Here is a 22,145-nt window from a genome sequence, read left to right as displayed (position 1 = left end):
CTTGAAAAAAACCCCAAAAAATAACCAAAACCCAGAAAAAAAACCCCAAAAACTATTTCCTAATCTCTTGGTCAGCATGCTGACATTCCAAAATGTTCTTTTCAGTGAGAAAATGCTATTTTGGGCATGTGGTTTTAATGCAGCAGCAAGACGAAGGTTATTAATATTCTCTGTCCTTTGACTGTAAATAGCTGTAAAAATGTACATTTCTTTTGCCTGTTCAAGGTCAGGAACGTTTCTGATTTTCTGAACTTCATTGAAGTCCTATTCCTAGTCCTAACATTCGTTCAGTTTATTGAAAGAAGGTCAGGTTGGTTTGTGATTAGTTTCTTAAATGCATTGCTTGGAGTGTTTCTAATCAGTAAACAGCGTATGTACCACAAGGATTTTCCTTTATGGATTTCCCTCTAATCCTTTTCCCCCTTATCTGTTCTTTCCTTTTCCTCCCTGAAATATCACAGTAAGCAAACTGCATGAAAGGAAGAACATCAGATGGTTTAATTTTTGTTGGACTGAGTTACAGCAAGTGATGTGCTAGGTAGAAAATTTGAAACACTTCAGTGTTTTCAACTCTGTGAAAGCACAGACCCACATGGGGGAATTAAGGTGGGGTGCCACCCAAATTTTTTCTAAGTGGGGGAATTTATTTTTGAAAGTGAAGGCAAGCTGCTTTCTCGAGATGGAAGTTTACTTGTTTTTATGGCACCTTATCAGAGACTGCTTTCCGTTCCTTCAACTTTCATCCCACCACCTCCTGACAATTTGTACTACATGCAAAAAAGCAAACATGACTCCCAAACCTGGAGTATTTATACTCTTACTCTCCTTCAGTCCATCTGTCCTGCTGCTTCTGTTGTGACCCAGCGTTGTTTTGCTTTTCTCAGTTCATGGGATTACATCCCAAATTGCCACTTCATGCACAGTACTTGGTGCCACATCAGCTGTAGAGGGTTGGTGAGCGAGAAGACACAGTGACATCTGTCAGCTAGCAGAAGAGAATGGGTTGGCAGAAACATTGCTGAAAATAAAATCAAGCAGCAGAAGGAACAGCAAAACTAAGACTCCGTAATACAGTTAAGGAAAATGGCTTCATGCATTTATTTTCTATATTAAGGAACGTAAATTATAAAATGTGTAGTTAGCAAAAGTGTGCATAAATCTGGTATAGTTGCATGATTTATTTCAGCTTCTTCCTGAAGAGTCTGTGAGCCTGTGTAGGGAATATGTACGGCTTCAACCACTTGGAAGCCCTCACCTAGACTTAGGACTTGCAGATCTGAGCTGGTATTATCAGCTTTGCTGGCATGCTTCTACTTCTTCCAGGACCTTCTATCAGCTTTTCATCAGACTTCTGCCATTTATTGGACTGATCACAACTAAATAACGGAAGTTTATTTTAGTATTAGCAATACTGTTTTCAGTTGGCTTCAAATTTATGATTTGACCTATCAAAATGAATGTTCTTTTGTTTCTGTGATCCACTCAGGCAGGATACCTTGGCACCCTAAGCAGGTGTGGATTCAGCCTTTGCTTGTCCTGCTGTCTGATCTCTGCTTTATAAATTTGATGTGGTCAGTGGCTAAACAGCAGCTAAATTGCTTCTGAGCACTCAGTGTAACTGAGGCCCCCAAGTTTTGTTTAGATGTGTGGATAGTTCAATGTTAGTGGAGTATGTTCCCTAAATGTATTGGTTAATTAATTGCAGTGTCAGTACTGGAGTCAAAATGTGTGTGGTACAAAGGCACTTGACAATGGTATGAGCACACATCGTGTCTAAATGCAAGTAATCTTATCAGAAATCAGGCTTCTTTTTCTCTTCTCTGATCCTTTCTTATCTTCTACCAACACAGCATGTGACTGTTCTTTGCTTTCACTTGCCTGCATTAAGTAGGAGGCTGTAACTTATCATTGTTAATGCTGTGGTTTGAAGAAAGGGAAGGTAGATTGAGCCTCCAAAGGGACTGAGGGAAGCCAGCATCTCACAATCACAGCATGGACTGCAGTGTTTCAGAACACAGACTGACTGGCCAACTGGGGTAGGACATCTGCTGGGATATTCCTGCAGGAATAAACAACTGCAATACCAGGAAATCCATTCATTTGCATTTGGTTGGGGTATAGTGCACATCTGTTTAGGCAATACAGCTGCAGTAGGAGACTGTGGTTAACATCAGCCTGGAATTCTAGTTTCTGTATGTAGTTCTGAAGTTTGTCTGGCTTAGACTCTTAAAACGTAGCACTCCCAGTTTGGACTCATTACTCCTAGAAAAGAGGTTTCAGAGGTTTGCTTATCCCTTTTAGGATGTATTGCATCAGTTTCTGCGTGAAGCCTGACTTCTGGCATCCCTTAGCAGAGGAGATCTGGGATAGGGGCAGGTGTTTTTGCTCACCCTGTGTTTTCTGGCTGTAACTCTGGTGTGATGGAAGCCCACTGGCTTCACACTTGAATTATCGACAGCTTTTAGTTTAAAATGCCCTTGGTAAGAACAGAGGAGGTTCACATCTTGGTGTTTGTCCTTGGCTGGTCTGTAACAACTTGTTCTAACAAAATCAAACAGTTGCAAACAGAAGGGCAGCTTGCCCTCTTCAGGAAACAATCTGGAAAATAGGTCAGTATTTTCATTAGGATCCTGAGGGGAGGGGTTGAAGAGCACCTCTTGGAGCTGGTTGTGGTTCAATAACTGCAGGGTCAGGCAGGGTGGCATGAGGCTGCATCTGAACACACATTGCTTGTGTCTGGATGGATATTTGTAACAGGAGAATGAGAGATTGCTGTGACTGAAGGTTTAGAAGGCTGATGAAACAAAGCAGTTTAAAACCAGCTTTAAACTTTATAACAGAACTTGGGTAGATTGGCGTTCATTGACAGTACATGTTACTAAAGGCTGAGTTTTACTCATTCCTGGTCATTACCACTGCCTAGTCAAAGCAATTAGTCTGTAAAAGTTTCATTATAAATTGTGAGCAGAGGATACCACAGAGCTGGTGCCATGGATTTAGCGCTGATGGGCCTGTCACAGGTACCTTTTCTTGTTGCTAAGCAGTACTATGCCTCCTTTTCAGCTTTTGCTGCTGTTATAAGAAAAGCAAGTTTTTTTCCAAAATTCAAGGTTGGATCTCATCATTGACTGGTAATTTGACCATCACTGAGTAACTCAAATTTGAGACCTCTCCTTTCAACCTGTGTTCTCCAGCCCTTGGTTCTTATCTCATATCTGAGCTGTTTGCTGTAACAAGAGGCACCTGGTACCCAGCTTTAGCTCATACAGTTATTTCTAGAATAATTTCTTAAGCATAAGAGGCCAGAATTTGGGACTTGCACATTTGGCATTGGAATGCAGGCCTTCTCCTAGCAGTGACAATACTATTTTTACTGAACCACATGGTACAAAAATACATATACACTGTATACTAGTCATGATGTGTCAGGTTGCTGATGTTTGAGTTTATAACAGACTAATAATTAAATACCACTCAAGGTGCTGTTTTTAATGATGAAAAAGCTTCTGCTTTGGCTACAGATAATTACGGTTTTAGAACTGTGTAGCTACTGATGAATGGTGCATTCAACTGATGAAGAGTTTAATCATGAGTATCCTGATTTAATCCTGAGTATCCTGAGGATACTGGTGTTCCAAGCTTACCCTAAGTACCATTTCTAATATAGGTACAGATTGGACAGAGAATATCAAGCTGTGTATATGTACATAGTTATAAAGAGACTTTGCTTAATCTCTTGTAGATGATTAATTCTCCGTCTTAAAAAGTGAAGAGGAATATGTGGATATGTGTCACCAAAATCTGTTCACATGAAGATGAACTGTTTGTACTTTATTTTAAGCATTTTTTTTTTAAAAATAGTTAAATCTTAAAATGCTGAGAAATGTGTGGTTTGCACCCCTAAAATACAGATCACTTTAATTACGGTGCTTATCTGAGCGGATTCTTGATAGCATGAGGTTTCTTTTGTAGCAATGACATCAGCATGGTTATGTTATCCTCTCTAACTAGTGAATGACCAGCTGTTGAACAGGAGTTTATTAAATCCAGAACAGAAAAAAAGCTGTTTCTAATGAAGCTGTATAATAGCACTTCTAGTATTTTAAATTTCTTATGCCTGTGTAAATGGGTGTAAGGGTAGCCCTTTTTCAAAGAAATATGTGAATCATTTTTGTTCAGGGTAGGGGCCGTTGAGTTGTAAATTGTGGTATGTTTTTTACAGAAGCTGTAACTAGTCTGTTTAAAAACAACCCCAAAAAACCCAAATACTTGCCTACCACCCCACAGAATGTTGTTTCAGTTGTGGTGGGATTTTGGCTGGTTAGAGTTGAATTTGAGAAAGAACATAACAAAGATGCTGTTTCTTAGCGGTGTTCTTGCCCTCGTGTATCCTTTCATCCTGTTTTTCACACTTGGTGTTCAGTTTTTGTTCATTAACTGATCTAAGTCAGGAAGAATTATCTTCCTAAAAGTTTCACAAACAAACTCACAACTATAACATCCAGTTTACAGAGGGTGCTGGAATTACTTCAAGAGATGTCTGAAGAATGGGACCATATCTTTCCAAAGTTTAAAAAAGGGGTGGGGAGTGGGTACAAAAAAAAAGCACCTGTCATTCTTTAGAGGCACAAACAGAAATGGGTGTCCATATCCTCTTTAGAAATGTGCATTTGGAGACTAGACTAGGAAAAAGCATTAGTAATTAACAGGATTTCCTCCTTTGGAACATTTATTAGATGTGCAGGAGAATAAGGGAAATACACTACCACCTGAAGTTTTGGGGTGTCTTATTTGGTATGGCCAGAGAGATAAAAGTCAAAATTCATCAGTGATTACAGCAGACAAATGTGTGTTTATTGCTTCAGCTCTTGCTCAGTTCAGTTATTAATTTCCTGTCAAAACAGAAATACACAGAGACATTTCTGTGCTGCTGTCTTCATGCATTCCACATCACCCCTTGATATCGTTTGTCCACTGCCCACTTAGGTACTGAATAATGACTCGTTATAGGTCTGTGGTAATCATTTACTGGGGAATAGTTGTGTTGCAGTGCTTGACAGCTGTCAAATCTGGGATTAAATATATACCAAAATCAGTGCAGCTGTCTGTGGAAGCTCAGGGGACCACGGGGATTCTGCTGTGGACTTCATAAACCTCCATGGCCACCAGCAGTGCTGTAAAGTTAATTAGTTAAGTATATGTTGTTGGGTGCTCATCAAGTTGCTGGCCACTGGAATTGCTTGAGGAAAAATAGGGTTTATTGGTGATATTTGGGTTTGGGGTTTTTTGTTTGTTTGTTTATTGAAACAGAGGGACCATTCTTCCAGCTGTCAATGAATTTTAGTCCTTTCTTATGGGAAAAGTTTAATATTTGCCATCTACCTTCTTAGAGTTTTTAAGTGGATTTAAGTTTTATTTTTCTATTGATAAATAGAACAGAAAAGTCAACACCTCATTAAGGAGATCATTCTCATAGTTCAGTGTCATTATGCTGTTTCTTATACCATTTCTCTTTCTGTTCTAGAACTTTAAAAGGAAGAGTGTGAAATACTTGCATTTTTAATTGCTGGTTTTAATGTTAATTATGTTCAGGTTTTGGTTTTTTTTTCCCTAAACAACTAGTCATAAACAATCATTACCACTTGTCTGTTAAAATATGGTGGTGATAGGTTTACTTTCTTATTTAGTGTTTTCTGCTTCACAGACAAGTGATAATTGAGGAAGAAATATTGACCATTTAACCACAGATCTTATTGCTGTAGGGGCTGCTGTCAGTGCTTACTTGAAATTAAATCACTGAGGGAGTTTATCTTGAATATATTCGATTCGTTTTAAAAGTAGTGGTATAGTTTTAGACGATGGAATTTTCCATGTTTTATTGCACCCAGTATTGCAAAAGAATAGTAAAACTTTCAGCTTTAAATGGAGCAACAATATTCTACTATATAGTCAGACCAAAAATATCTTGAAACCATAGTTAAACAGAAAGAAGTAAAATTCATTCCTGCCATTTCTTGGAAAATTAACTGGAATTTATGCAGAGCAGCATTAAACAAAGTCCTTCATTTTCTCTTTTGAGACTGTTCATTTTTTTAACTGAGATATTTTCAGTGTGAAAAAAGCCAGCTTGAGGGCTTTATGATGTTTTCCACTGTACTTGCAATTAATTTCTCTGCCCCTTTCCTCCTTAAGCAAGAGATGGCTGCAGATTGTTCTTTTAGCAGTGTGATTGCACAGAACAGTGTCTGCCTTGCCTGCTTTAGTTTAAGTAATGCACATTCACTTCTTCAATCAGTCGGAATCAATGTGTGAAATGTGCACGCTCAAGACACGTTGAAGATAAGTGCTCCAAAGGTGTTTTTGTCCTGCTGCAGAACTCCTGGTTCAACTGGAAGCAGAAGATCTATAGGGAATTTTAACAAGCAGGGAGCGCTGCTAGCAGGGATCTGAGTAATTATCCTATTAAAACAGAGCAACATCTGCATTATCTGTGCAAGCACAGAATGGAAAGGAACATTATGTTCTCTAATCCTGTCTGGGAGCATTATGAAGTTAAAAGGATAACATTTTACCAAATCTGTGTTCTAACATGATAGGTTACACTTAATTACCTTTTAATTACCCCTCTTCTAGTTGGACTTCAAGCTAAGGACCCTGCCTCTAGCTGTCATCACAGACCATTTCTTGCCTTTGGATTCTTCATGCCATGTTTTATAATTGAGTTTACCTTGAAAAGTTGGTCCTACTGTATCTTGAAGACCTTTATTACAATTATTTTTCCCTTGTGTATGAAAAGCTCTGAGAATATTAGTTCTTGTATAGAAGACGTGTTGCAGCATTCAGGAGTTTGTGTTTTCGATTTAGTAGCAACGAGCAACCTCGTTGGAGTATGTTTTATGGATGAGGAGTAACTATGCACAGCAGAGGCCACACAGGAGCAGGACATCATTCCAGCCTCCCAACTGCTTGCAGTGGAAGCCAGGAGTGTGTATTGGCTTAAATAATGTAGATTTCTTCTTTCCTCTGTACCCCTGAGGGAGTCTGATTTCCTGATCACCTATCTAGCCATATGCTGTAGCTCTTGCCAGGAACTCCGAACAGTGTCACTGCCAGCTAAAATTACTTGTTTTCTGAGAAGTGAATTACACTGAGAATTGTCTGAAATTGCTGCACTGGCAATATCGCAAAGTTTTGTGTACACACACACACACACACAAACACAAATAAATATGTAACAGCAGCCTTACTTTGAAATACAGCTTAGAAACCATTTCAGGCAGGGAATTTGATCCAGATCCTGTGAGGTGTTCTCCACCTGCTTGGGCACATCACTCCTGCTTTGTTGTCTTTCCAGTGCTTTTCTCAGCCTCTTTTTGCTCTGGCTACTACAGTACAATGATGAGACATGCAAATTAAACATTTATAAAGCAAGCATATTGTCTGCTCCTGGTTTGTACTGGTTAGAGGGAGGACATAGTGTGGCTGGTAAAAACTTCATGTTTCATAGTGCTAACTATGCTTTTTTCTCTCTTTCAACAGAATGGAACTGAAACGCAGATATATGTTGACAAAGGAGTTGGAATAAGACTGAGTCCTGCTCTGTGATATTTTTATACCTGGACCATGAACTTGCTGTTTGGCTTCATGCTTTAGGAACCTTTGTAGTGACTGTGTGAAGCTGTTGGGAATCATGGCATTCTCTCCATGGAAGCTGTCCTCTCAGAAACTTGGCTTTTTTCTGGTGACTTTTGGTTTTATTTGGGGGATGATGCTTCTGCATTTTACTATTCAGCAGCAAACACAACATGAAAGCAGTTCAGTCCTGCGTGAGCAAATTTTGGATCTCAGCAAAAGATACATCAAAGCATTAGCTGAAGAAAATAAAAATGTAGTTGATGGGCCTTATGTTGGGACAGTGACAGCATACGGTGAGTGTGTTCTCTGGATTATCTGATAATCTCATTAAGGCTTTTTCCTCAATTGTCCAAACATTTTGCTTCATAAAGCTGCTTAATTAGCAGTACTTTCCTGTGCATTTTCTCTACAAATGCAGAAAATGGCCTTCCCTTTTACATGAGACAAATAGTACAATTCCAATCACTTGGAAATGAAGCATTCTGCTGATTTTTATTACATCTCTCTATCTAGTGTGCCTTAGGTTATTTGTTAGAACCCAGTTTTAAAAAACTTTTTTGGTGTTTTTGAGAAAGTTGGGAGGCTTTTCAGTTTTCATTTCTGTGATCTAAGAAATTCCCTGTGGAAAAACTTGCCTTAGTTACAAAATGGAGACTGTTACATTTATTTCTTCTTTCCCATTTCACGTCTTTGTTCAGTCAATTTACTTAATGTTTAAGTTTTTTTATTTGGAATAAGCTTAAATTAAGCTTAAGTATATCCTATTTGCCTCAGGGCAGAAAACTCCATGAGTTTTAGTGCTTTGTTTGGCACTAGGTTTTAATGCTTATCTCTTCCAGTTTGTACACAAGAGTGAAGTTATCGTGCATGTCTCAGACAAAGCAAGCAGAAAAGAATGAAGCATATTACCCGAAAATATTACTAAGATAAAAATATAATCAAATTTCAGGTTAGGTGTGGTTCCTTTCAGTCTATTAAGATCACATAATATACCTTACTTGTTTAGCAGTTTTTAGACTCGCTTTCTTTCCTACTTACCTATGCACTTCCAGACTGTCTGAAAAGCTAATTAGTCATTTAGTTTTGTTTTCTTTTATAGTTGTCTTAATATTCAGCTCTGAAGAAATTGAGTAGATAGTTTTTGTATGCTTTGACAAAGAATGTAGACTAGGATGTAACAGATAGAATAGGGGCACTTTTCCCTCTAGTTTTTTCTTAATACTCTATACTTTTTAGGTACCTGCAGTGAAAATGCCCTGCTGGAAGGCTTTCTCTGTGTCTTGTTTCTGTCACCCCTCCTTTTTCCTCTAAAAAGCAAATTTTTGAGTTGGTGTGCATTTGCTTGCCTGTAAGTCTGAGATTATTATCCCCAGCATAGCTAACCATTAAATTGCTTTGTTGCTTAAATAACAACCTGCCCTTATTCTGTAACTCCAGATTTGTGGCTGCATGTTGAACTTACCAGAACTGTAGCTTACAAAGCTACACAAGTAAAACAGAGTGGTACTAGATCAATATTTGCGTTGAGGATTTCTGAGCAAGTATAAATCCTTAGAGGATTGTCTGATTAGGCTCAACACAAAACTTTATCTGCTGTACGGCCATTACCAGTGTCCTGTTACTGTGCAGGGGTGCTTGATGGTGGATAAATTGAGAAAGAAAATATTCAACAAGCCCCAAACAATCTGGCTCCAGATATTGAAGATATATTGATATCCTGCATTAATACGTATGCAGGATATCCATAAGCAAAGCTCCCCTGCAGCTTGTTGCCTATGGTATTAATTTCCTGTTCCAAATCCTGCTGGGGAATAAATTGACTTGCCTCCAAACACTGGTCAAGTTCCCAAGGAGAAGTTAAACTGCATTTGGAAGTGGGTGAAATAACTTTGTGACACTTCTGTGAAGGGAAAGCCAGGGAAATGGTGTAGCAATTTCAAATCCATGGCTAAGATTTTTAAGATTAAAGACTTAAATTTTAAGTTTGGCCAGGTCTTTTCAACAAAGTAGTTTGGAAAGATGGAAAATAATGGTAATGCAGTTATTTAAAATATTTCTGGGAAAAGCACTGTGGTGAGTAAATAACACGATATTAAATAACAGTTTATGAAAGTGGGTAAGTTAATTACTTAATAAGTTAATTTGTCCTGTTTGGCACACCAAATGACTTGTTGCTTGCAAATAATCAGGTTAGCTCTTCAGAAATAAACACATTAATGGCTGATGTTAATAATAATTGGTAGAAGTTTCTTCAATATTCTGTGAAAATTAATGTTCTTGCTTATTTAGCCTTTTTATTTTTCTTAATGTTATCCTCTGATTGTTTCAAGTGAGCACAGTCGTGATTTCCGTGTTCAAGAATAAATTTAATGTTTACTGGGTTTGGCTGCTTTTACCCACCTGAAAGGTTTTCAGTTTTTCCTTAATTGTGGTTGCACAGATTGTTTACTTTCTCACTTTTTCTTTCTACCATGTATTCACCTGTCAGGTAGGTGGTTCAAACATTTTCCTTTTCAAAGTTATAATGCAGATATACACAGTGAATATTATATTTTTCTTTTTAGCAGTAAACCATTCTTTTACAAAATTTCTATGAATCTGTGCTTCTGCCTTCCCCTTCTCAAACTAGCCTCCACTTACCTTTTTGATGAGACAAGGTGTCTCTCTTATCAGTGTTTTGGCATCAGAATTAAACAGTAATAAATTTGAACCTCCTTTGTATCTATGATCTGTGTCTGCTTTTATGTAGGCTACATTTCTTCCTCACTGTTTCCTGAATTATTTTTACTACTTTTTTTCCTAGATTTTTTCTTTCTTCTGTAGCATGGTTTTGTTCATGTTAAGTCCAGAGTTTCCTTTTCTTCTGCACCCTATGCCATTAAATAAATTCTAGACCCTTTTTAAAATAGACCAGATGTGTGGACTGGTGCTTCAGATTCCACCTTCTGATCTTTACAGGACAAAGGAAAACACTGTTATAATGAGAAAGGCTTTCTTTATGGCACCATGGAATAAATATGATTCTCCTTTTGTTTGGAGAAAACAATTATAAGCTTTCTATAGTAATAGCATTTTCTTATTTAGTCTCTCGTTTGCACAAGAATTGAGATAGTCATGGGAAAAAGGGTTTTAAAAAGCACAGAGTGAATGTGGCAAAAATACAACTGATGCAGAGACAGTGCAATCTCTTCAGATGTATGAAAACATTTTCTATTTTAGATCAGAATGTTACTTGATTCTAAAGTCGTGTAAAAGAGAAAATATACCAAAACACATGCAGTTATTTTATGTAATAAAATGGGAAAATCATGTAAACTCTTTGTACCAAATTCTTTAATCTTTACAAGGGTAAATGAACAAAGGACAATAGTTTCATTTTCTTTAGCTTGTTGCCATTATAATTATACAGTTTAAACTGATAGTGGTCTAGTTTTTTCCTCTTGCCCTCAGTTATTTTAGCTTGCCAAAGTGTCTTGTGTTCCTTCAAGGAATCTGAACAAAATAAAAGCAAGAGAAAAAAAAATCAGAGGACTCTTTCTGTGTTGTCATTTGATATGCAAATTCCTGATATTGTTCATTGCCTTCCATGCCAAGGAAGTGCTGTGTCAGACCAAACAGAGACAATCACCAACAGACTGAAGAAAGGAAACATGATTTTGGGTGTTTTATGAATACAAAAGAAAGGTCGAGCTTAACTTTTTTTTAAAAATCATTACCTATTTTTAATTTGCCAGTGCAGAAGCTGGTTACTTGGAGGAGATGCAGGAGAAGGTTTTCATACTGGCTCAAAGCTGTCCATTTTGGGAAGGGGATTTTCATTCCCAGGTGACTGAGTAGCAACAGACTGTTCCTCTAATAGTGCTTGAATATGGATTTAGGTTTAGACTCATTATTATTTAAGCAGCTTCTTATTACTTAAGCCATTGAAAAGCAAGCATTTTTCTGTTCCTGTAATGGCTCACATTTCACCTTGGATGTGGATATCTATGAGTAGCAGTGTGCTTTGTGAAACAGACAGGCTGACAAGTTCCATGGCCAGGGAAGCTTGGATCTGAGGCTGAACAAAGTAAGAAACATGAGTGCATAGAGCTGGAAATGGCAAAGATTTGCGCTGAGAAAATGTGTGTATGCTTACATATGTATATATTTGTATATGTATATATATATAACATATATATCTGGTTTCTGATTCTGTCTGACAAGTGTGCACTGCATTATTAAGCAGTTTAACTTATCATTTTCATTTGCAGATTTGAAGAAGACACTTGCTGTCCTGTTGGATAATATCTTGCAGCGCATTGGGAAGTTGGAGTCCAGGGTGGAAAATCTTGTACTTAATGGAACAGGAGCAAACTCAACCAACAATACTACCACTTCTGTTCCCATCTTAGGAGCAGCTGAAAAGCTTAATGTAGCAGGTGTGTATGGCAATTAATAAAATTATTTATGGGCTGTTTAATCTGAACCTTTTCTCTCTTGAGCATAACACGATTTTTTCAGTGTTAGGTACTTGGAATGTCTTGGAAAACAAAATTCAAAGTCTAGCCATTATCAATGACAAGCTGAAATCCAAGCACACTGAAAGATCTTTCTTCTGTGGTAACTTTTACATGTTAGAAAACCAAAATCTCTGCTAAATGAAATAGTCCCATTTGTAGTAGATGTTTCATGGTTTAAATGGTTGTACTTTAGAATGATGAAACTGATCTTTTCTCTTGAAGCCTAACTATTTAGGTTGGTATCAACCTGCTCTGCCATTCTACCATATGCACTTTATTGCTTATTAACTGAAAGAAAACATTTATTGTATTTGTTGGTCATGATTTAAAAATGTCTTTCCCTGCCGTGTTTAATGCCCCCTAGGATTTGACACAGAGAGATCACCTACTTGGTACATTCAGTTAACATAAAAACATGTTTTGAGATGACATTTGAAGTCATTCATTTTGTCTTCAATGAATGGATTGTTTTGTTCTGCCACCAAGTTGAAACAGATACTGGCAGTCCTGACTCATAGGAAAGTCTAAGTCCAATGTTCTTTGCAGTCCCAAAAAGAGAACAGAGCAGAAGAGTTAAGGCAACTTGGAAAATAAATTGATAACTGCTCCTGTGTCTTGTCTGACCTTGGGTTTCCTGCAAAAATAAATATTTCTGTTGTGAGGGTGTTACTTGCTGAAATTCTCAAAACAGAGAAGCAAATGCTGCCCTTGGTAGGGAAATGTCACTGGAATAAGTCTAGGACAAGCAGATTTGCAAGTGATTGCCTGATGACAGTGTGGCAGCAGAGTTGGTCTCAGCTGCTCAGTCCTAACTTCATTTATCTGTACCAGGGTGCTAAAGTCGTGTTATCTCTTGGTCAGACAGACTTTTCCCTCCCCACATCTGCCTTGTCCTGGTAAATCTGAAGGCAGATCAGGAGTGAGTACCTGAAGAGGTGCAGCACCTGCAGGGTACTGACACCTTCCTGCCACAAGGCATCCAGCACAAGATCTTGGTTGGAAAAACTTCCGCTGAAATGGAAAGTGAACACTGCTAGAGTTTCTGGGCCATATATAAAATGAAAAACATCCCTGTAAGTTTTCTTTTTGTAGCTGGACAAAAGAGACTTGCTGCTGTTATTTCCTTAGGTTTGCAGATAATTGGGACATGTATACTCATTATGTTGCTTTAAAATTTATAGGCAAAGGTTCATTGCTCTTACCTGAAAAGGAAACATCTGTCATCAGTTCTTAGGGTGATTTGAATATTGTTTATTATTCTTGGAGTGGGCTAGATTCACAATTTTGGTATTCTGGAGCAACACTGAAGGAGCCTGGTAAGAGTTTCCCATTGGCAGTGTTTACATTAGTTTGTACTGCCCAAGGCTTGATCTGTGGCAAAGAACACAATTCCTCTTATTAGAGCCACAGGTTTTTTACCTTTGACTCTTGGTACACTGAGTTTAAATTGTCTGAAGCAATGGTCAAACAGCAGCAAGGAACCTTCAGGTTCCTTAAGGTTTGATTAATGTATTGTGCTGATGATTGGATAATGTCACTGCTCAGGTACCTGGACTGGATAGTACCCTAGGGTTAGAGTAGAGCTCAAACCTAATCCCTGTGTTAAGTGCCTGCTCTTCATCCATTTGAAGCAGTCAGTGGCAATTACTCAGATCAGAGGCAGCCAAATGGAAATGAAAATCTCGTCTCTACTTCTTCCTCTATGGCAGTTTCCTGACAGCACACTCTGGAAGTCATATGATTCCAGCATAATCGTAATATAAATGTCTTCTCTGTTAGGAAGGAATTGCTCAGAAAATAAGCTAGGTGAGGACATTGTAACAATACCAATCTTGGTTTTGTCTGTAATATTTCAACAACATCCCTTTTATATTGTGTTAGAGCAATTGAGGTAATGTGAAAATTGTGGTGAAGGCATTTTGTTACCCAACAGTTTGCCATTTTACTGGAGTCGAAGCAGATATGTCTGCAATACAGATGATACTTTATAACATTCAGCTGTTACACTATGAAGTGATCACAACAAGCATGTTAGGATTACCCTTCCTCTCTTTATCAGCTGTAATATTTTAATGCTAACTTTAGACAAATTCATGTTAATGATTGTTAATAATGTTGATTTTCCTGTCTGGAAAACCATAGAGTTTATGGAGCATCTGATCAACATAATGTTTAATAATTTTGGTAATCTTTTTTAAAGGCTTCTTGAGCTGTTTTGTTTTGTTGGGGTTTTTTTGCCTCAGAGTTGCTGCTTAAAACTCTGCAGTAAATTGAATGTTTGATAGCCTCATTTGTCAGTGAAGCAGTGCAATGTCATTAGCAGACTTTCCTACAAGAGTGCTGCTTCCAGTGGAGCTACGTCATGCATTTATTGTTTTTGGATTGAGATTTCCCAGTACACTGAGACCTCTGATTCTATAATTTATGCAGCCATACCCCTTTACCTATGGAACACCTTTCGAAAGTAAGTGAGGCTTCATGTTTACCCTGTAATCTATTGACACTGCTTGTAAACCTTGGTAGTAAAAAGTGGAGCCACAAATCATCCTGAGATCTGCATTTTGTCCCCCCTGACCTTGTGTAAATTTTACTGTGTTATATACTGCTGGAGTAGATATAAATGATAAAATAAGACACAGAATGACAGGAAGGTGGTTATGCTGTAAGTATTTATCCTCACTGCTGATTATAACAAATTCAAGAGCAAAACACAGTATTTTTCTTACAAATTAAAACTGACTATGATGGCAGGCTAGACTGCTCAATCTGAATATACTGTATGCTTTTCTTCATTGTGTATTTTAAGTATTGATAACACTTCCATGGTAAAAAGAATTAGTACTTATCTGCAAGACAGGAAGAACAGAGATTATGATGACTAATCAGAATTTTTTCTTCTGAGGCCTCTCTGCAAGTATAGAAGTTAATAAATAGCAAAACTTATTTTTCTTGGTTTTAAACCATGTTCAACTAAAAAAAACATAATCTTGACTCTGTAAAGCAAGATGGGCCACAAAATCTGGGGAAGTCCAGTGCTGGGCCGGGACATGTTGAAACCTGGAGTTTATAACCCACTTTGATTGACTTCCTGAAGGAATGAGCAATAACTTCTCTGAAGGTGCCTGACAGCAGAAGAAAAAGGAAGCACTGACATGGGAAATAATCAAGTTGTTTAGCAGTCTGGAAAAAATACCTATCTTTGTTTTGAGTTATGAAACAAAGGTTTTTTTCTTTTTAAATTGTTCTTCATCTGGCTATCAAGTGGCGTGTAGAACTGAGGCAGCAGTGGTGAAATCTGTCATGGAAATATCACTCTCTGGTGGTGTGGAGTTTTTGGCAGATAAAAGGATATGAAGAAAATCCATCTGGATTAGACTCCTTCATGATAAGAACATGATAATGGTAGTAGAAATTATTGACAATTTAGCAAAGATTGTAACTTAACTGTCTCTGAAGTAGGTGAGCTCAAACTTTCTTTTGATTCAATCTCGAGTTTTGATTGCAGGGCTGGAACACCTCTCCTAATGAAGACAGGTTGAGACTGGGGCTGTTCAACCTGGGGAAAGAAAGTCCCTGGGGAGAACTTAGAGCCCCTTCCAGCACCTAAAGGGGGCTACAAGAGAGCTGGGGAGGGACTTTTCACAAGGGCATGCAGTGATAGCACAAAAGCAAATAGCCTGAAGCAGAAGCAAGCCAGGTTTAGGTTAGATCTTAAGAAGAAATTCTTTGAATGTTGAGACAGTGGCACAAGCTGTCCATAGGGACTGTGGACTCCCATCCCTGGAAGTGTTCAAGGCCAAGCTGGATGGCCCTTGGGCTAGTGGAAGGTGTCCCTGCCCATGGCAGGGGATTAGAACAAGATTGTCTATATGGTCCCTTCCAACCCAAACCAGTCTCTGATTTTGTGACTCTCAATCTGATTGCTATGTATATGTAGACTGTACTGTGTATTCATACCCTTGCTGTGTTTAGCTTGAGTGTGTTTAGTGTGATACAACATCCAGTTCTCCCTCTGAAGCTAGTTTTATGGAATCTTTCATTAAGGGAAGCCCAAGAGCAAAACAGGTTGTTTTTTTTCTTTTTGGCTATATGAAAGGATATTAGAGTATGAACTCTTAGTAGCATAAATATCTTTAATCCTAGAGGAGTTGAGGATGGGACTTGTGCTACAGCATGAGGCTGCATAGAATATGTTGGAAAGGAAAGCTGTGAGCGCTTGGGGAGCTTGAGTGGGAACTTACTTTTTTTTCCACTCCCTTTTTAGATCCATGTGTAAAATTGTAAGCATATTTTGTTTTTTCTTCTTCCTTCCACAAAACCATCAAACAATCTGGTGGTTTTGATACTGACAATTTTCAACTGCTTTTTCAGAACCTGCATTTTGTTTATGAAAGAGTGAATTGTTAATAAAGATGCTTATAAAGCTTTGGCTGATTGGTTTCGAAAGCAATAAAGCTTTCTTTCCTTCTCTCTTTTTTTCTGTTTATCTAAGTTTTATCTGAAAAGCTTCTGAGATATTTGATAGCCATCCATTTTGCATTTTTGGTAAGCAATATATTCCCATACACGCAGGAAAGTATTAATCTAAACTTTGGGTGTCTAGGAGATAAGAGTTCTCATCAGCGTTTAGAACAGGAAGCTTTGAGGCACAACCACAAATGACACCCTAAGTAAGTTTAAATTTGCTATTATAGAGATGATTAAACAGAAATGGGAAATACAAAACCATGGCACTTTGATTGTCTACAGGGCTGCTACTGTTGTAGCTGCATCTTCAGTTCCATGTGACAGGCACAGGATCAGTTTGGTTTAGGCAATTTTAACAGTTGTGCTTTACTAAGATAAAGATAAAAGAAATCCTTGATTTTTGTGGGACAGAATTGCACTATCATGGTTCATCAGATAGGGCAATCTGCTTGCACAAACATGATCAGAGAATCAGTCCTCTGTTTTCTTCATGTGATATTTTTGGTAAGCAGTGAGTGGGGTTAGTGTGTTGTGTTGTGGGATGAGTTACTTTAGAGGCAGTCATCGCTCTTTCTGTGCTTTTTCAGTGAAAAGCTAAATTTTTTACAATCTAGACCATCTAACACCCCAGATATAATAATTGTACTGAAAACTGCCAGACTGGCTGTTTACAAAACATTCTTTTGCCTTGAAAAGTGCTGCTTTGAATGATTTTGTGTGTCTTTGATCCAACAAAAATGAGCAAGTAAAGGTTTATGTTAAATCCTCCTCACCCTTCCCCTTGCCCACAGCTGGTGCTTGGAGGACTCTTGCTAAGCCCAAGGACAGCCCAGGCTCAGGCTGCTGCATTAGCATTGCACAGTGAGGGAGGACATTTCTTGTGCATCTGTTCAAAGTTTCCATAGCTTTTCTGCCTTGTGCATTAACTTGTTCTGCTGTGTTGGCTGTTGAGTTTCCTTTTAGCAACTTCAGTTTTAACATCTTTAAAGTCACTCATTAAGATGCAGTCTTCAGTGTATACTTGTCATTTAAGACATGATGGCTTGGATGCCTGTCAGATATCTGGCATCCTTCGTGAATAAGTAGCAAGGCAGGCTGACAAGTCAGCTTTGGCAATGCTACAAGGGTTTTTTTTAATGTTACTATGGTGAGAAGGACCTTTGTCGTGGTATTTCCATGTCCTTATTCCTGAAGACTTGGGGCTGCCACACTGAAGCCTTTTAGGTAGGGGGGGAAAGACTCAGGTAACCTCAGGATCAGTGGATTTGTTTCCATGGCTCTCTGATGATTTTGTTACACAGCCTCGTTAATTTTAGCAGTCTGCAGCTACAGTTCCACCATAGTCCTCTACTTGCAGAGATTAAAAAAACTGAGATACTGCATATTGTTTTAAATTCAAAAGCTGCCCTCCTGTCTTGTGAAGACTCAAGTAGGCTTTTCTTTAGTCACACAGTGCATCATGCCTCAGAAAACAAACGAGCTGTGTCCCCACAGGGCACCAGGGTGTACCAGGGTGTGGGACTGCATTGGCTCTGATAGTCAAGACTGCAGCTTCCTCGAGGTGATGTTTTGCTTTGACTCGTGTTTATTGTGCCTTATTCATTGTATTCTTTCTCCATGCTGTATATATGCATTAATTAAGATTTCCCCCCTCCCACAAAGGCAGTTGTGTGGAGCTGGGGAGTTTTGTGTGCCCTCAAACCTGGCTGTCGCAGCACAGTGTGGTGTGTGCAGAAGACCACAGGTGAATATTTTCGACTTCAGTGAAAAGCTGTGTTAATAATACTGAAGGGGGCTCTTAGTGGTCCCCTGGGCTGCATTTTGATTAAACACTTGACTACTACTTGAATTCTCCTAACACTGCATTGATTTCAGTAGTGCTAATGGAACACAGCAGCACAGCTTGTGTGAGGATGGACTAGAGGTAGAAAAGTTAATTTTCTTTAAATCATACCAACACTTTGCTACAGAAGTTTCTAAAATGTTGGAAAGCATTTTGTGCTCTGCATTTAAAATCTTGAAACCTTTAGCTCATTCGATTGAATATGTTGTTAGTGCTTTCAGCTCACACTGCAAATTCTCTCTTTAAAGAAATCTTACCAGCTGGAGATGAAAAATGTGAATTGAATTGAGAATGTGTTAATGAGTTGGAGAAGGGAAAGAAGACCTTACACAAACTAAACCAGCCTTAACTACAGTCCGTGTCTAATCACAGATACCAGATTTCAGGACTGAAATAGAAACAAGAGAACAGTTTCATGAATTAAAGTAAGAATAGTACTTATATTTAATGATCAAAACCAGAAGGAGAACAGATAAAATTGGTGAATAGATTTGACCAGATATGATTACTCTGACCGAATAATACTAGAGAGGTTCTGTATTTTATGGCATCTGCTGATGGGAACACTTTTGACTTGAGCTACTATCTGTACTGTATATCATTAAAAAATACTTTAATATGCACTAGTCTGAAAATCAGAGTTTAAGCCTCAAGGTTCCAAAGTACATCATTTTTAGTGTCGTGTTAAATTCTTAATACATTTCTATTCTCAGAAGAGCACCAAGCTGGTCCTTAGCAGAGTAGGTAGGCTGCTGGTGTCAGCTTGCAGTTTCAGCTGTATTGCAGCCTTATCATTTGCTTTAACCAATATCGCTATTTTAAAACTCTTATGACAAACAGAGCACCTATCAAACAGCACTCACTGCTGAGTGACTAATTATAACTCTGATTCAGTGTACTGTCTTAGTAGAATATTTCTAGACTTCCTAACTGTCTGATGGAGAAAAATTGAGACAGAATTTTTTAGCCTATAACAAAGCACATTATTTGAAGGATGTGCAATATAGGAAAGGGAGAAAATATGCCTGTAGCACTTACTATTGCTCTTTTTTACTGTTTTATTAAAGAACAACTTGAAAGCAAGCAAAAATCAATTCCCTACCACAGACTGTGCTTTTAGCCACATCATTCTCAACGTGGGTGTTCTAAACCTTCACTATTACAAATAAAACCTGTAGACATGGAGTTTAAATGCAGGATGCAATGAAGACCAACATCTGTGAACTGGTATTTAGGTGCTGGAGGCCTGGAGCTTTAGCAGATGCAGTTGCTTGTAGCAAGCAACAAGAGAGAAGCTTCTTTTCCAGTGCAAGGTTGGTGACTTAGCTCAAATCTGCCACATTGTTGATGCTGAGGTGCCAGACTTTGCACTGAAACAACTGAGGATTGTTCACAAGTTCAGGTTCACCTGCTGTGCTCTAACGATGTCTGATGCAAAGCTGTAGATGATTTGTGAGGGGAACATATGGCTCCTTTCTAAACATGAGGATGGAGTTTGTTAGTTATATTTTAAATATCCCAGGACCTCACAAACAGTATTTAAAGAGGTTTTTTTAAAATCTGCAGTTGGTTGGTGTTTTATCAATATTTTTCATTTTTTCCAGGACGATCTGTACCAACTGCATGCTATTAGATTTATAATATGCTGTGTTCATTAGATTGCTAGTGCATTGACTTTTAATGTAACATCATATGAGGTAAATGTTTAATAATTATGTCTTTCCATAACAGCAGTTGAGAGGAGATAAGCTATGCATGAATTCAAAAACACTCAGGTGTGTGTGGAACAGGAATTAATATAATGGCTCACACAAAGTTTAGGAGATAAATGTGTTTAAACTACTGTTGCTTTGTACTAACTTGACTGTTGTATTTCTAACTTTTTTTTTTTTTTGGCTGAAAGTTCTAAGTTTTGGCTGGGAAAAGAGATTTCAGAGTTTGCATTTTAAATTACATAAATCCTAATTAAGGATAAAAATTCTTGTGGTTTCTCAAATACTATTTTCCAACAAAAGTAACTTTAATGTCAGGCTTAATATAGTTTCCCCCTTCAGGAAAGAATTATCCAACATTATTTGCTAACAGCATTATACATCTATCCAGACTTTTTAACAAGAATCCTCATAAGATATTAGGGCTTGGGATTTTATCTCCAAATGATGAAAAACTCCTAAGTCTCGACTTGTATGTTGATGCTTAGGTTTTCATGTTTTGGAAGATCCTGATGTGTAGATTGGCATCCCCAGGGTTCCATTTCTTCATCTCCCATGTCTTTATGATCGCACTCAGAAATGTAAATTGCTGGTATCTCTTTGAGCTTGGTCTCAGCTGCTCATGGGAAACAAGATTTGTTCACCTCTGGATCCCTGTTAAAGGAGAGCCAACTATGAGGCGATGCCAGCAAGCTCAAAAAAGAGCAGTAAGAGGAGCAGAAATGTAATTCTTCATACAGGGTCTGATCATTGAGGAAAAATTTGGGAGGGATGATTGTCAGCCTAGAACTCACACTGACTGTGGCCAAGAAGAAAGGCTACGAGCAGAGCAAGTAGTAGTTAACTGGAACTGTCAGGATTATTCACTGGTGAATTCAGAGTTGTGCACTGAATTCTCAGGCTTTTGTGTGGAAGCCAGCACTGACTTGCCCATTTCTGCAAGCAGTTGTTGCTTTGGACAGCAGTCCTTGATGTGGATGTGTTTCCAGTCTGACTGCATCAGCTGGCTTCCTGTTCACAAGCACAAAGACTGCTTCTCTAGGGAATACTCAGATGGAACAGAATTACATTTCTCTGTTCCTTCTCCTGTTCTTTCACATTCATTTCCTCTTGTATGCACATATTGCTACTTTTTTTTCTGCTCTGGATAGTAGTTTTATGTAAATTGTTTCATGAGAGTGTTTATATTTATAGAATTGCCTTCACTGTGCTATTACTTGATTAATAGCTGAGAATAAAGCAAGTGAAAGCTCATGTAGGTGTTTGGGATATAGATCCATGGTAAGGCTGAATGGGAAGATGGGAGTGAGGAGTTGGTGACTGTGTAAACTATCTCCTCTGTCTGTGGATTATGGTGGAGAAAAAACATGAACATTTTTGAGGAAGGTGAATCCTATGAGTGTTTACTGTTGCTGGCAAAGAGGGGGGAAAGATGTCAGATACTCTTGGTGTAATACTCCCAGAGACATTAATATTTCAACATGGTTAGAAGTGATAAAGGTGGGCATTAGTGTTCTGTGTTGCCCATACAGACAGATTATCCTGGAGAGATCCAGAGAGGTCTGTGTGTAACCCATCCCAGTGGAAGAGCAATAGTGGGACTGCTCTGGAAAAGCCTCAGTGCAGCTGCCCACAGGGGAGACCAGAAGCCTGAGAAAGTCTGCAGTTTGTGCTGAGAAAAATGTCCGTGTCTTCATTTTTACTTCTTGGAATAGACAGGATCAGGGAGGGCTGGGAGGTTCCTGTTTGGGATGCATCTCTGTGTGCTACTGCCACGGCTGATGGGAGCTGTTGAAGTGTGAGCCTGGTGCAATGTGTGACTGTTGGAAGAGGGGTTTTATTCTTGCAGGTAGATCTTGCAAATACAGGGATCCTCTAAAACCTTGTGAGCAATGAGCAGTAGCAAAGATCATTGCCTGTCAACAAAAACACACTGGGATGCAGAGAATGTGCTTACACATGACAGAAGAAAACTTGTAAACTGCAGTT

At 38.4% G+C, this 22,145-nt stretch overlaps 1 protein-coding gene across 6 annotated transcripts in view; it reads left to right on the top strand.

The window, feature by feature from the left end:
- Positions 1–22,145, top strand: part of MGAT5 (alpha-1,6-mannosylglycoprotein 6-beta-N-acetylglucosaminyltransferase) — a 114,201-nt gene that overhangs the window by 34,449 nt on the left and 57,607 nt on the right. For all 6 annotated transcript variants that reach the window (XM_005519617.3, XM_014249447.2, XM_014249448.2 and 3 more), the window contains 2 exons: positions 7,540–7,928; positions 11,886–12,053. In XM_005519617.3, coding sequence (XP_005519674.1) covers positions 7,691–7,928; positions 11,886–12,053 — 406 coding nt within the window. In that variant the 5' untranslated portion in view covers positions 7,540–7,690. The remainder of the gene's footprint in view (positions 1–7,539; positions 7,929–11,885; positions 12,054–22,145) is intronic.

The sequence above is a fragment of the Pseudopodoces humilis genome, chromosome 8 (genome assembly GCF_049639895.1).
Source record: "Pseudopodoces humilis isolate 2021_Gansu_Grassland_sample_001 chromosome 8, ASM4963989v1, whole genome shotgun sequence".
NCBI classification, from domain to species: Eukaryota; Metazoa; Chordata; class Aves; order Passeriformes; family Paridae; genus Pseudopodoces; species Pseudopodoces humilis.
Note: the sequence above shows the minus strand (reverse complement) of the source record. Positions and strands in the feature narration are given on the sequence as shown.